This window comes from Cyanistes caeruleus, chromosome 1, assembly GCF_971803275.1.
Source record: "Cyanistes caeruleus chromosome 1, bCyaCae1.hap1.1, whole genome shotgun sequence".
In the NCBI taxonomy this organism is placed as follows: domain Eukaryota; kingdom Metazoa; phylum Chordata; class Aves; order Passeriformes; family Paridae; genus Cyanistes; species Cyanistes caeruleus.
In genome coordinates this window covers 22,692,566-22,707,570 of record NC_141701.1, presented here as the reverse complement: position 1 = coordinate 22,707,570, position 15,005 = coordinate 22,692,566, and the positions used below count along the sequence as shown (strand labels likewise).

At 41.5% G+C, this 15,005-nt stretch overlaps 1 protein-coding gene across 1 annotated transcript; it reads left to right on the top strand.

Annotated features, from left to right (window-relative positions):
- Positions 1-58: 58 nt before the first annotated feature.
- On the top strand, positions 59-13,614 carry ERICH5 (glutamate rich 5; the record flags this gene model as incomplete). Its single annotated transcript, XM_086867938.1, has 4 exons — positions 59-404; positions 3,983-4,396; positions 6,341-6,457; positions 9,765-13,614. Coding segments are annotated over 4 exons (900 nt in total), but the record flags the coding sequence as incomplete, so codon positions are not given.
- Between the last annotated feature and the right edge of the window lie 1,391 nt (positions 13,615-15,005).

Sequence of the window (15,005 nt, the reverse complement as noted above, 5' to 3'; positions counted from 1 at the left end):
GGGCCGGGGGAGCCGGGCGGGGCCGGCCGCAGAGCTCTTCGGGGACGCGGGGCCGGCCGCAGAGCTCTTCGGGGACGCGGGGCCGGCCGCAGAGCTCCTCGGGGACGCGGGGCCGGCCGCAGAGCTCCTCGGGGACGCGGGGCCGGCCGCAGAGCTCCTCGGGGACGCGGGGCCGGCCGCAGAGCTCCTCGGGGACGCGGGGCCGGCCGCAGAGCTCCTCGGGGACGCGGGGCCGGCCGCAGAGCTCCTCGGGGATGCGGGGCCGCGCTGCTCTCAGGGTGGTCCCGTCCCGTGGCGGGGAAGGCGCCGCAGGTGCGCGAACCTGAGGAAGCCCGAGGGGCCAGAAGCCCGTCGGACTTGCCTCGGCTTTAATTCTGCCCGCGCCGTGGAGGGAACTGCGCCCCGTGAGTGGTGGCTTGGAAACTCGCGTTTCTTGTGAATGAATGCCTAAGTCCCTTCCGCCCCGCAGGCTTTTTTTTGTTTGTTAAATTTCCAGAAAAGTCCTGCTGCTGGTCATTTTGTGTAGTACCTTGCCAGTCTACTGCCCTTTCCTTCCCTCCTTAAAAGAATAGTGAACTAGCAAAATTCTACTTCTAGTTCTTCTGAACTACTGTCCTTCCTTTTTCTTACAAAATCCACCCCGACATAGTGTGCAGCATCGGCGATGTTCCTGTGGCTTTAATTGGCTCAAGTCACAGCAGATTAATTTTGTGAGCAAGGTATATTTGTAGCATGTTCCATTAGAATATCCTTGCTATTCAGGGGAAGTAAAACAAAACTTTGTTTCCATATTCATATTTAACTCTTTGCTCCGAGGAAGGTTTGGAAACACAAGAACCTGCCTGCTGCAGTTACAGGAATTGTCCTGTCCAGAAAGATGCATCTTGAAGGCAGATACAAAAAAGTTGTTTGCATTTCGTTTTACTGCATTTTTCCCCTATGAGTTATGATCTGTTGTTGTTACTCTGCCTGCAGCATCCATGGTTTCTGTGTGGGTTTATGTTGTGTGTGTTTCCTGGTGGTGCTGTGACTGCAGAGAGGAGAGCAGGTTGTGTGGGCTGAGCTTTGTCTGTGCCACTACAGAGCCAGCACACATCTGCAAACCGAGGAGCCCTGCTGAAAGTATCAGGAGAAACCTCTTTATTCTGTACCTGCTGTCTCATTCACCTGGTCAGTGTACCAATTCCTCTGCCTTTCCATTCTCCACTGAAAGATACCTGCAGGAACACTGAAGGGCTCAAGGAACCAGCAGAAGTGATTTATTCTGAGTATTTCAATTATTCTGTATAAAAGCACCTTCGTGGCAGGATAGGTCATAAAGTGCACTAAATGCATACACTAATGTCATGGTAAGGATGAAGTAGAGTTTGTAATTACAACTGAAAGATCTTCATTAATTTGGCAATTACTAACCAGATATGTTAACAATTTTCTAATTTACTTTAATGAGAAAAGAAAATTTGAAAAAAAACCAAAACTTCTCTAAATAAGTTAATAGAGGAAAATGTATTTAATTTTCTTCTGTTGATGTGTAACTCACAAAACTTTGAGGCTTTTCCAAAAGGAAAGAAGGCAAAGAGAAAGTGCTCTAGCCATGGCCCACATACATTCACTGTGTTTTTCTTTGTTTCTCCAGCTGAAATAGTCTACAGCAGGGAAAATAAAAATTTTAAATTTAAAAAAAAACAAAACTAGAAGGAATCCTAGGAATGCTGACTGCCACATGATATTCATTTTTATTGGGGATAAAGGTACTGAACAGATTACTGAGAGGATTTATTTTTTCCATATTAGGGAATTCTCTGCATTTCAGATGAGAGCAGAGGAATGCTTCCAGGGTTTCCAGCAGCGCAGATCTTGTGTTGCATGGCAGTATTTTATAATCCAATTTATAGAAAACATTTTGATTTAGAGAATGCTAGCTGGAAGTTACAGGGCTAACGTTTATAGGAGCTGCAGGAGATTCTTAGTAATAATACATTTGAATTGTTTCTTTTTCTGCTAACATAAATTAAAACTCTATGTAACATTCTAATTTTCATGGCTCATTTGTTTCTGTCTGTAGGTTTTAAAAGCTCTCTGTCCATCTGGCACTGAGCAAGGTGAAGGTATGAAAAGTGTCTAAAGGGATGAAAAATAAAAATGTGGAAAGATCGAATGTCTGGTCTCTGAGCATGCATTGCTTTTTAAATCACTGCTTAGAATAGCTTAAGATTTACTCCCTATTATTTTGACTGGGTATCTATTTTGCCTTGAGCTTCATTTTAGGAAAAGGAGTGCTTGGAAGACAAGGTGTGAGAGAGATCTAGAGAAAGTAATCAGGGAAATGTATTTGCTGTTTCTCATAATGCAAGAACTGCCACTTGAAATGACCAGCAGCAGGCTTAAACCCAGCCAAGATGTATTTTACAGGGGATGTAAATGGGCTGCAGCCCTCATTACCATTGGATAGAGTGGTGACTGAGTGTAAACAGATTGAAAAGGGGTTTGAACAGGTTGACAGAGGAATTCCACTGACAGACTGGCACTCAGCCCCGTGGGCTGGGGCCCTCTGCCCTTTCCCCTGCCCCTTGGCAGCTGTCAGAGGCAGGGTCTTGCCCTGGGTGGGGGTCTGTTGTCCGAGACCCATAGCTGAGTTTATGTCCTGTTGTTTGAGTTGCATTATAAATTTCCATACCACTGTGGATTTGGAGGGACTGGTTGGAACTTGGATGGTTTGACAGTTCCTGGGACAAATGAGATTTTACCTGTCTCATAGTCAGAGTTGCCTTCTGTCTGTCTCAACAGTCCAGATTCTCAGTTCTTGCTCTTCTTCTGGCTTAGCCATCCTTCCGTGGGTCTGTAGGCACACTCTGACTAGGTAACACTTGCTGGGGAGGTATTTTATTTGAGTGTCTCAAAAGAGTTATAAACTTACTTTAAGGGCAGCAGTATTCAGGCAGATGTTTTAAGAGCAGAGTATGGTATTTTTTTCCTGTTCATCTATGAACATCTATGTCTGTATGAGCATATATAGATGTGTTCATCTGTGAACAGTATCATATGGTTCTGCTTTCTGGCTTTGACACTGCAATCATAATTTTCTCAGGAAATACAGTTTTTCCAGTTTTGTAATTATTATATAAACATATTTCATGCTTGAATTACGGGAGTTTCATCCTGAGATTCTTTAGGAAAAGGTTAAGTACAAGATCGTGTCAAACTGAATTTCATTAGAATGTTAGTAAGTCAGTCTGATAGGTAGGTATAGCTCATTTTGAGTCTTCAGCTTTTATCCTTAAATACCTGTCAAAGCAAGTTTGTCAGTTCTTTATTCATTATTTTTTTTTCTGCCAAGACCCATTACATTTTTAACCAATAAGTTGGTAAAAGATGAAAGAAGCGGAAGTTTTAATTTGTTTAGGCTTCCTGTTGTTGATTTTTTTATTAAACAAATTATAGTATGAATGGTAGTTCAATACTGAAAAAGACAAAGTGTTTTTCATTTTAAGAAGAGGGCACTACTCATCCTCTGGGCTCTCAGGGTTTTTATTCAGTCTACTGAAGGTACCACCAGAATTTCTCACATGCAGCCCAGGACCACAGCTCCCTCACACTCCCCACATCGATCCTGTGCTTGATTTGGGACAGGAAAAGGTGCTTCCTTGCAGTGTCCCATCACCAGCAAACCATCTGCACACTGTAGATTCTTAAGGGAAAATGTAATAGAACATTGACCTGCAAGCAAGTCTGCTGTCTTTGTATGAAAATGTATTACATGCACCAAATGAAAAGTTTTAAGAGCAGCATTATCCTCTGATGGATATGTGTGGGTATGTGCAGCAGGCCTGTGAGAGAGTATTATCTGTAGCCAGGAGGGAGCTCTTTGACAGGTAGTGCTTGTGTGGTTCACTGTGGGTTTAGTTGTCATCCAGCTCATGTGCCCAGTCACCAATTATCTGTAATTCTCTTTTTCCTTTCCTTGTCCTACTGAAACTGAAAGCATCATCAGGTGCAAACACCCTGACTGCAGATGACCATGAAACTGAGAAAACACAGCTGGACCCAGCAGAGCGTGTGAGCCTTGCCTCTGAGGACACCAACCTTGGCCAGCAGCTGCCGGGAGAGGAGGGCTCAGCCACCATCCTGGACGTGATGGGGAAGACAGAGTCAGTCAGCAAAAGGGAGGAGCCAGAGGGCACGGAGCCCCTGCCTGCAGGAGAGGAGGAAAGCTCTGAGCTGCCCTCTGTGTGGCGAGAGGAGAGCAAGGGGCCTTTGCCGCCAGCACCAGGAGAAGATGCTGGGGCACCATCACCAGGACCAGCAGAGGACAGTGGGCTGGTAGAGGGCAGTGACAGCTCTGTAGTGGAAATTGTCGAGAAAGTACATACTACTGAAGAGGACCACCTCATTGAGGGTAATATTTGTGCTTTCATAAATTCAGGAGACCAAAATTTGCCTCCAGGGACTTCTGCGTGGGTCCTTTTGGCCTCAAATGAGCCTCTGGAGTCAGAATTTGGTCCAACAAGTCTGTACCATGTGAGGCATAGAAGAATGTGGCTGCGGAAGCCTTGGATATACAAGTCCAAGCTATAATAAATTTAATCAGCATTTCCACCTCTGCTATTTCATTTCATATGCTTTTTGTTCTTAGCAGGTAAAATGTCCCACCATACCCCTCATTTAAAACATTGTGTCCCTGGGTAGCTCAGACACATTCCTTGATATTTGCCCAGCCCAAAGGCTCGATTGCTTAGTCACATGTATTAATTATAAAGCAACTGTCCTTGCACACATAAAGCTGGAGGGTGCATGCTTGGATATAGAAGTAAAAGCATCTCTTTGATGCACACTTGGCATGTCCAAGAAGCTTGGCTTCTTGGCAAGAAGACAGGCAGAATAGAAGTAGTAGTGGAGAGACACAGGGCTGTCTTTGCACCAATGCTTGGAGATGACTGGGTGGGGAGAGAGGCTGTTTGAGGAAGCGGTGGTGTCTGAGATGATGGGTATTTCCATGTGCTGTGGAGGGACCTTCAGCAGGAGGTGTGCTCCTTCCTGGAAATTGCAGGCTATATTCATCTTTGGGTTAGTGCCCAGAGGACATGGACTGCTCATTCAGAAGAAGAACACTCTGCAGGAGGAATCAAATTTCTCCTAAATGGTACAAAGTAGCTCAGTAAGGAATCAGATACATCCTGGAGTAGCTCTTCTTCAGGGGATAAGCAGGTAAAGCACATGAAAAGTATTTCTCTGCAGGGAGACATCTTCACTCCAGTTTTGCCTTGAAGAAGTGCAAGGGGTGGAAGGACTGATCTGTATGAAGTCCAGAGTCAGTTACACACACTCCCACTAATCCTGTGGCTTTGTGCTGCATGTCTCTGAACTGGCCATATGAATCTCATTTCTGTGCATCCCAGTAGCTGAGCATGGTTGTAGGATTGCTTTGTCCTCTCCTGTGTCTCTCCACGAGAGAATTTTGTCCTCTACATAAAATGGGCATCTACCCTTTGGAATAAAGCTTTGTTTTATGTAAGCAGTGAATGACAGGTTGCTCACCTGTTAAACACACATCCTGCCCAGCTGCAAACTCCAATTTCATTATTCACCATTTCTAAGCCTCAGGGCAATGCCAGAGGCAGAGCAGCACGCCCTGGACCTTGCGCTGTCATCTCTTGTTAGTGGAAACATGTTTACAGTTGGCTGGCTGGCTGAAGATGAGTTGTGGGGCTTTTAGCACCAAGTGATGCATGCAGGGCAAGTGAATGAAGCTTTTGGGGAAAAGAGTTTTGCTCCTATTACTTCCAAGGTAGAAGTAATACCTTAATTTGTATGCATTCTCTTTCCAGAGGCATCTGATGAAGAAGGGATTTTCTATTTTTATGCTATGGTACATATGATATTTAGCATTTGTTTTACTTTCCTTTATGCTTCTGTATCTATGGGAGGAAATGAGTTAGGCAGCAGGTTCCCTGGGAAAGCAGGGTTTCAGCCAGACTTGCATGTTCCATGTTTTCTATTCCTGTTTTGTTCCAATTTCAAATAAAACTGCATATGCATGAAATAAAATCCAGGAAAAATAATTTGAACAGAAATAGTCCTCATGATTTACTTTGGACACAGCACCACGGGGAGCTTGTGAAAGTATTAGTAGAACTCCATGAGCATGAGGCAACCATATAGCTGGATGATGAAAAGTGTTTGGGATCATCCTGTTTGTTCTATATGGGTTCATTCAGAGGGTACCTTGGTAAGGGGCATTGAAGAGCTGTCAAAGCAAAATCAAGTTTACAGAAAGGAGCTGGGGCACTTGGTGCTTTGTCTTAGTGGATCCTAATTTGATCTCCATGGTTACCATTCCCAGGTGAGACGGGAGAACAGGTGGAAACTGAGCTGCTCAGTGAGACAGTAAGTGAAGGGCCTGAAACAAAAGAAGAAGAAACAGGAGAAGCTGTGGATAGTGCAGCAGCGTCAGAGATAGGTACGTTGACAGAGGAGGGAAGGACTACATGGGTTATTGTTTAAGAGACAGCAAAGACTGTGCTGTCCTTAATGAGCATATCTTGTTATTCCCCTGTTGGCACACAGCTGCTTTCTGCATTTTTACACAAAAGAATCAAAAATACTTTACATTAAAAGATATTTTTGGAAGCAATCAATTGGAAGTCATGCTTTTTACATGGGTCATCTTTATATAATACACAAGCCTTACCAGTGATAACTTTTCCCTCTTTGGGAAGAATGATAAGACTGTAACATGCAGTCTTGGAAAATAAAAACCTTTGTAAAAATCAAGACTCTGCTTATTATTATTTGCAGGTTTGTTTTTGTAAGCTAAGCCTTAATGCTGCTTTGTGATTTCCATTGTGTGCCAGTCATTTTAGATTCCCTTGTTCTTATCAGCTGAAATCAGCAGTGTGATGCTGTGGTGAAAGCACATTGCACAGCATGTTAGTCACATGGTGGGAAGGAAGGGCCACAGGCCAGTTAAAGTTCCTCTGGAAAACTGTCACACCAGTGAAGAGAAAAATCCAAGGGGATAAGATTATCCCTCTGGCAGACTTTGAGATGATGGTCAAAGTTCTGTCACCATAGTCTTTCTACAAAAAAATTTCCACAAGATTTCTTCTTCCTCCGCATTCACTGAGAACCTCACACTTGAGTCTATCATGTAAGGTGTGTCCACATGCCCCAGAAAGCAGAATTAGAATCATATTGTCATTTGGGATGGAAAAGACCTCTAAGATCATTGGGTCCAACTGTTAACTCAGGGCTGCCACGTCCATCACTAAATCCTGTCCCTAAGTGCTGCATCCACACATTTTTTGAACGCCCCCAGGGATGGTGATTCCACCACCAGAGGTTACCATATGGTATTGCTGGAATGTGGAAAAGGATGAGCAAACAATGCAGACAACTCCACCTTTTCCCCAACAAAAGTTATTGCAATAGCTGGTTCCACCTTCTCCTCTCCCCTCCCTCCTAATCACTGGTGTACTTATTCATGCTCAAAATCTCTCTGGGCTAGCGAGTATTTCTGTAATTCAGAAGAGAAATTCAGCAGAAAGGGTGGTAGCTACCCTACACCAGTGTCTTCAATGACTTCCAAAGGAACCTCTTGCAGCTGGGGTGAGCAGACTTTGGTTCCTTCCCAAGGCTAGTATGTGTCACAGCCTGAGGCAAGCCAGCGTGTTGCACTGCTGGTTTTGCTTCTGCTAGAGGGCGAAGGGAAATGGTTTCCAGCACAAGCACTGCAGTGTGTAAGACCAGTAGGGTGGTAGTCAAGAAGTTTGGTCAAGGCTTATGTACATTTATGAACTTGTGATTACCCAAGTAAAATTAAATCAGCAGTGACAAAAAAAAAAAAAAATGCTCACCTCCCTATCATTTTCATGTTTCGTAGTTGCTTATCTTTACAGATTGTTACTTTTTATGCTAGCCTAGAGCTATGCCTAAAACAAGCAGTTGTTGGCCATTGACAACTGTTCTTTTGCAGGATCTTTAAATTTATGCCAGATAACTTTGCCTATAAAGTCAAAACAAGTTTAATCAATCAACTTATTTTTAATGTCTTAAAATTATGTCTTTTTTAAAAGCTCCTATGCTCTTGCAAAGCATCACCTCTCTGTGCTGTGAAGCCAGCAAAGCAGTTAGCTTGATTCTAGGAAAACACCAAAGAACACCTTCCTGTTCCTGAAGAGTAAGAGAATCAGAAAGGCTTGGGTTGGAATGGACCTTAAAGATCACTTAGTTTCAACCTTCCTGCCATGGGCAGGGATGCCAACCATTAGAACAGGCTGGTCAGGGCTCCAACTGGGAGCAACTTGGCCTTCAACATTTCCAGAAATTTCACCCAGTGATGATTACAGCTTTATTGAAATTCTTCCTGCTTTTGCCTGCTTTGGCAGTATTCTCCCCAACAGTTCTGTAAGGGAGCAGAAAGAGCAGTCCTGCTTCTGTGTCTGTAACACATTTCACATGGTGGGAGTACACTGATACAGCTCGGAGAACAGCTGCAGGCAAGAGGAGCAAACAATGCTAAGAATGGAATAGTGACCATTTAAATGTGGGATTCTGTTGTGTAAGAGAGCAATTCTTCCATCTTGAAAGGATATTGAAGAAATAAAGCAAGATTCTGGGCAGGAAAGCAAGACTGCTTAAGGCAATGGAAAAATCCTTACTTTGAGTGACATCAAAAACATTCACAGCTTTATCTCTAGGAGGGTATGACTGAGAGGATGCAAGCTGGTCCTAGTTAAAGAAAACAACAGGGCTCTAAAGGTAGCTGATGTCCACCTAAGAACAAGGGAATTCTCAGTGACATGCTAAGTCTTGAATTTGAAATTAATGAATTAAAGGGAGCTGGCTTTTTTCATGTTATATTAACAATCTTCATAGTCATGGGGAATCACTGCAGTTGGATATCTTTCATTGGTCACCTTCCTTCCCATGCCAATTTCCCACCTTTTCTGTGTTCCCTACCCACCCTCATGGAACACCGCAATTCAGTGTTAGGAAGTCCCATGTTCTCATGTTCCCTACCCTTGCAGAGTCTTCTAGCTGGGAAAGAAGTAATTGGAGCTGGAATGGCCAGTCACTGTGATTTTAGACAATCATCCCCTTAGGCACCATCTTTTAGCTATCAAGTGAGCCCCAGAGCTTCTCAGCTGCTGATGGCCAACAGTAGCTTCAGGGCCTGGACAGTTCCTCAGCCATATTTTGTCATGGAATAGCTGAGGTAAAAAATACCTCTGGAGCTTGTCCTGTTGGGTTTTGAATCCCCAGGGGGGGAGACTCCATCAGCTGTGGGCAGCCTATTCCCATAATTTAAAGTGTCCTTACAGAAAAAAAAAAAATAAAAAAAAACCCCTTGTATTTAAAGGCAACACGCAGCACTTCAATTTATACTCCTTGTCTCTTGTCCTTAATTAGGATTTATTGTCCATGAAATGCCTGCCTCTGTCAAATCTGACTGGAATGATGTAGTGATTTCAAAAGTTGTTAAGAGAAAAGGCAGCAGTGTGAGGAGGAGCTTGAGATTATAGCAGTGACACACAGAGGTGATATTAATGTCTGTAACAGGAAGACTGTGTATGAATGGGATGGGGGAAGAGGAAGCAGAACCAGTGGTTGCTTTTAGGTCCACACAGACCATTCTTACAGATGTAGGAGAAGAGTTATCCTGTGATACTTCCAGGCAACTTTCACTTTGAGTTCCTGTCAGATTTAGAGAATATCAAGTTTTACCTTCAATTAATGGCTAAATTATTTTTTTCCATGTGTTTCAGAGGCAGCTAATAACAAGGAATAGAAGTTATGTCTCAATGAACATCCTCTTCTTGGGCCTGCTCTTCTGTTCACATGAATATTTTTAAATTTTATTGGGTTGGGAAAATAGAAGGGCTTTTATGGATTGAACCACAAGCTACAGACACATGAATAGGAGGCACCAGAAGAAGTTTTATGTAATACAGATTTTTTGAAGTCAAGCTGCCAAGACTTCAAGTATTTGAAACACCCAAACTTTCATCTCCCTGCCACGAAGTGCCTTCTACACACCAGGATAATTTTTCAACAGCAGTATGATCATTCCTTTTTCAATTACAAGTTTTTCCCAGGCTCAGATAACTGCCTTCAACCATTGAAACCTTCAACCAACATTATATAGGATAAAGAATAGAGTGTAGCTTTTTTCTCTTTAAATGATTGTATGTAGGCAGTTCCTCTGTGTGCCAGGACTACCAATGTAGGCAGCTGCTGAACTGCACAGCACCTAGAGAACTGGGAAAGTGCTCTTTTACCAAGCTCTAACTAAATGCAGAGGTGAGTTTTCCAGAAAATAGAAGACAACAGAGTGCAGTGTCCAGGACCAAGCTGTGTGCTGATCACTCCCCATTTCTAAACTCAAATATACTGAAGGGATTGTATTACAATATATGTGATGACTTCTGCAGAAGCAGTGAGAAGAGGGCATTTTTAACTGAGTGGGATGTTTTAGTTGTATAAATCCTAAAACTTCACAGCTGTTAACATTCATGGTCAATAATAACCTGTCTTTAGCTGTTCCTCATATGCCTTTGTGGCTTCTAAAATGGATTTCTAAGAGAGAAAATACAAACCTGTCTAAGAGACAAATATAAGCCTGTTCCCAAAGGAAAGGTTATCTATTATATTCCCCTGGAATGCTGTCCTCCTGGAGAAATATGCTATCAGGGACTGCCTGGGTTATTTTCCAAAATGCTAAATATTCATTTTGGAGATGAAGCTGAATGGAAATACTTTCAAACAAATTTCCTGTGAAAACAGGCCCTGGATATGATTTGTGGTTTGGGTAGAGTAGAATTTTTTTCTGTTGGTGAATATTGCAGGATCACAGAATCAATTAGGTTGGAAAACACCTCGAAGTTACTGGAGTCCAAATGTTGACTGAAGACCACCTTGTCAACTAGACCATGGCAGTAAGTGCCACATGCAGTTATTTCCCATCCAGGGATGGTGACTCCACCACCTCCCTGTGCGTTCCAATGTTTAACAACCTTTCCAGTGAAGAATTTCCTCCTGAACCTCCCCTTTGAGGAGCTTTGAGGCTATGTCCTGTGCAAAGGGACTCAGTATAATACATTGCTGGGGACTGTGTTTAACAAGCTTCTCTGGCATAAGGATGTAGGACATGGAGAAAAGGTCAGTTACCTAAAAATGGCAAGCACAATATTGCTCTTTTATTAGCTTTATTGTACAAAAAGACTTAACAAAAATCCTGTCGCCAGTAAATTATACAAATCCCCTCAAAGAGATGATTTCATACTGCATGTACATGCCTGACTCCAGCTGACTCTTGTTTGTATTAAATAATCTAATTGTATTTAATAATCTAATTAAATAATCTAATCTTGTTAACCTTTTATATAAGCAGATAGTTCTTGGCTGTATCACTAAATTTAAAGTTTTCTGCTTCGCAGCATTCTTATGAACTTGTCAGCTTCATTTAATGTCAACTTCCTGTAGGCAATACCATAAACTTTTAGAACCCAAACACATACTTTTTTTTTAGGGATTTTTTTCTAGGTGGGTGCCATTTTTAATTTATTTTTTTTTAGTTTTTCTAGCCTTCTGTAATGGAGAAGCTAAAACAAGCTCCTAGCTCTATTAAAAAAATCTATTGACATTAAAGTGAGCATCAAAAATTCAGACAGAAGTAGTCAAAGTTTTTATCCACATACTGAAACCATTCCATGAAAAGAAGCCATGAAAAACAGCACCGTGTACTTTCAAGAGCTGAGGAGTGGGGGAACAGGTACTGAGCAGAATGAGAGCACCCCAAAGTGACATAGGACCGGGCTGAGTGTACAGCCATGTTCCAGGATGCCCCAAGCACTTCCATCTTCAGCTGCATCTCATGGCTGATTTCCTCCTGTGAGCTGGGAATTCAGTTCAGCCACCAGCACATGTGCCAGCACAGCCCACTCCAAAACACAGGAGATTAAATTGGCAGAGACAAGCTGACTACTGGCAAGATCATGAATTGCAGTCTGGCAAGCATTGAACTATTTTTAAGCAGAAATCAACAAGAGCTTTGTGACAGAGATCTAATATTCATAGAAACAGAGGAGACTGCACTTAAATGTGAAATAAGTGTAAATAAAATGTGAAGATTTTGACAAGGGAGTCAAAATGACCTGCTCACCTCAGAGTCATTCTTTCTAGCACTGTTGTAACAAGGAAGACAGGTAACTATGTATGTTCTTCCTCACTGTTCAGCTTCTTTAGGCCATTAAGCAATGCAGATGAAAACAAGAGGAATATGAACCAGTCAGTGACTCAACAGCAGCAGTCTTTCTCAATCATCTTCATCCTTACATATTCTATATTCACAATAGTGAATTCTCTTTTTCCTTTCCTAAAGAGGAAATATGCTTGATACTACGTTAAACATGAAAGGTTAAATAACCTAAATTATCAAAATTTGCCTGCTAGAAATATACTGAGCACTCCTGCCCTGGGAAATAAGGTATCCCTACCATGCAAATTTCACTGATATCTAGTATTCATGGTCTGGGAGCTACCAAATCATGTACTATAGATCAAGGGCCAGTGCCTGCAGTTATTTGCCTCTGCAAACCTGGGACAACACAGAGGTTGCAAGGAGTAGAAATTGGTCTGTCAAAGAGCTTCCTCATGTTAAAGGCTGGGAAGAGGATATGCTCCAATATTTGTGTTTACAGAATTCTCCTCCATATCTTAAGCAACATAATCTTTATTTCATTTTTAATATAGTCAAACATTTTTGATCATTCTTTTGTATTTCATCAAAAGCTAAACAATCCCCAGCCCTCAACTTCTTCTAAGGTAGAAGTAACCATTCCTCACTGCAGGGAGTGCTGGGCAGTACACTTGAAAGAACAAACTTAATTTCCAAGCTAACAAGAAAGTTCTGGTAGAAATTTTTTCTGATTACCAATAAACACAGCCCTAGAAGAGGTTAAATTTGCACTCTGTCAGCTCTATGCAGACACATACACACACTGTAGGATCTCAGAAGATCTCTGCCTATCTGGCTGGCTAGGGTTTCACTCAATGAGGAAGTGCTTTTAGGTAAACACTGCAGCAAGGGCAAGTCCTGGTAGAAGACTGGGGCCGTTTATGTGGTTTAAGAGAACACAGTTTTATTAAAACTAGGTACTGAAATTTATTTTTTGCATTGTTTAATCTGTAGAGAATATAATCATTTAAAGAAGAAAGGGTCTTACTAAAAGAAACACCTGGTAGAACATACACATTTCAGTACTTCATACATTGCTTTATTTTTACAGAAAGAGACCTGTTTTGCTGTGTTTTTTTAGTTACATGTAATAGAAACAAATTTTAAATGCTGAAATCAGGATGCCACAAGCTGAATTTCAACTTTGTATTTTGCATGGAGCTCAGTCTAGCAAAGGAAAAAAAAAAAAAGCTGGTTTTAACATGCTTCTGTTTAAAACTGGATTTATTAAATGTCTATGTACTAAGTAGTTTGCAAATTAAGACCTAAGAGACAGACTTTTCATATTAGAGAATCACATGTGTTGGCCTTTTTGTTTTAAAGAATAGAATCATAATATAACTCTGCTTAATAAAATAAAAGTCTTATGCTTCTCTGTGGAATGCTGATTTTTTTATTTTGAAAACTACTATGCTAGAGCTGTAAATAAGAGAGTTTATTTCATTTATTCTAGACTTCCTGTACCAGAAGAATACATATCAAAAATTGTCTTGAATGGCTTTGATTTAAATATATAGTCTAAAAACTACAACTGTCTTCACCTGAAGAGCTAAAAGGGAACTTCAGTTCCTGAGTTTTTGCAGAATGGCACCTACTTACCGATTAAAACACTTAATGTGTTCTGCCCTGCTGGCAGCATTCAGCATGGAACTTTTTCCAGGTGTTTCATTTACATTTCAGTTTCAGACTGTCCCTTACTGTGGAGAGCAATGGTGTATTCCCTCTCCTGCCACCGAAGTCTCCCAAGGAGGGCGGCTATGGACTTACACCGGCCAAGAAAATACCGCTACTGCCATCTCGTGTTGGGTTGGAGGTGGCACAAAGGCTGCGGGTCCCGCGTTAGGAAGGCAGGGGGGAGCGGCGAGCAGTAAGAAAGGATAACACCGTTATTATGAAAGCCTGAACTTAGCCAATGTTCAAGACTCTTGAAATCAACTGATGTACAGTGAACTTGAACTAAATCCACTACAAATCAGTGAAATAAATCCCAACCAAGTAATTACACCTAAACATAGCTGTAACAAAGAAACCTAAATATGAACTAGGAATTAAACTACATTAAAAAACTTAAATGTAACTCAAATTAAATTATTTTTAATGATTATTAATCGAAAAAATGAAGGAACATCTGATTTATGCTTCCTAGAAAGTCATAGCCATATTAGTTAGTACTAACTCCTTCCTAACAAGTCTGACCATGTTTTTTCTTAGGTGAGATTGCTTATGGAGTCAAAGCTACAGAGCATAAATTGCATTATTAGTACAGCCAAGGAAAGAGAACAAGAACAGAAGCCAAAACTAATCAAAGTTTACATATAGGAAGCTTATTTAGAGAAAAGTCAGTCAGTTTTCAAAGGCTGTGTGGAAGTTTGGTGTTTGAAATAACAAAGGTTTTATCTTGCATCTAATAAATACAATTAATCTGCCAAAGAAAGCAAGATAATACTATTAAAAAATCCTTAGATCTGCAAATATTTGCTGTGACAACCTCATTATAAGTATTTTTTTTAATTTTAATAATAAATACAATTTATAAGCTCTGTGAAAAGAAGGAATGGCTGTTTCACATCAAATCTAAGACTGGTAAGTAGGGTTGAGTGTTCTCACAATATCCATTTCTACTTGATAGAAGATCAGTACAAAAGGATGGGATAAGTTACCAGCATCACCAGTTTGACTTCTCAATACTGTTTAATCACTCCATCAAACCAGTACTTCTAACCTCAGTGTCAGAGGAAAAAATTACAAGAACTGTAATGACATGGCAGCT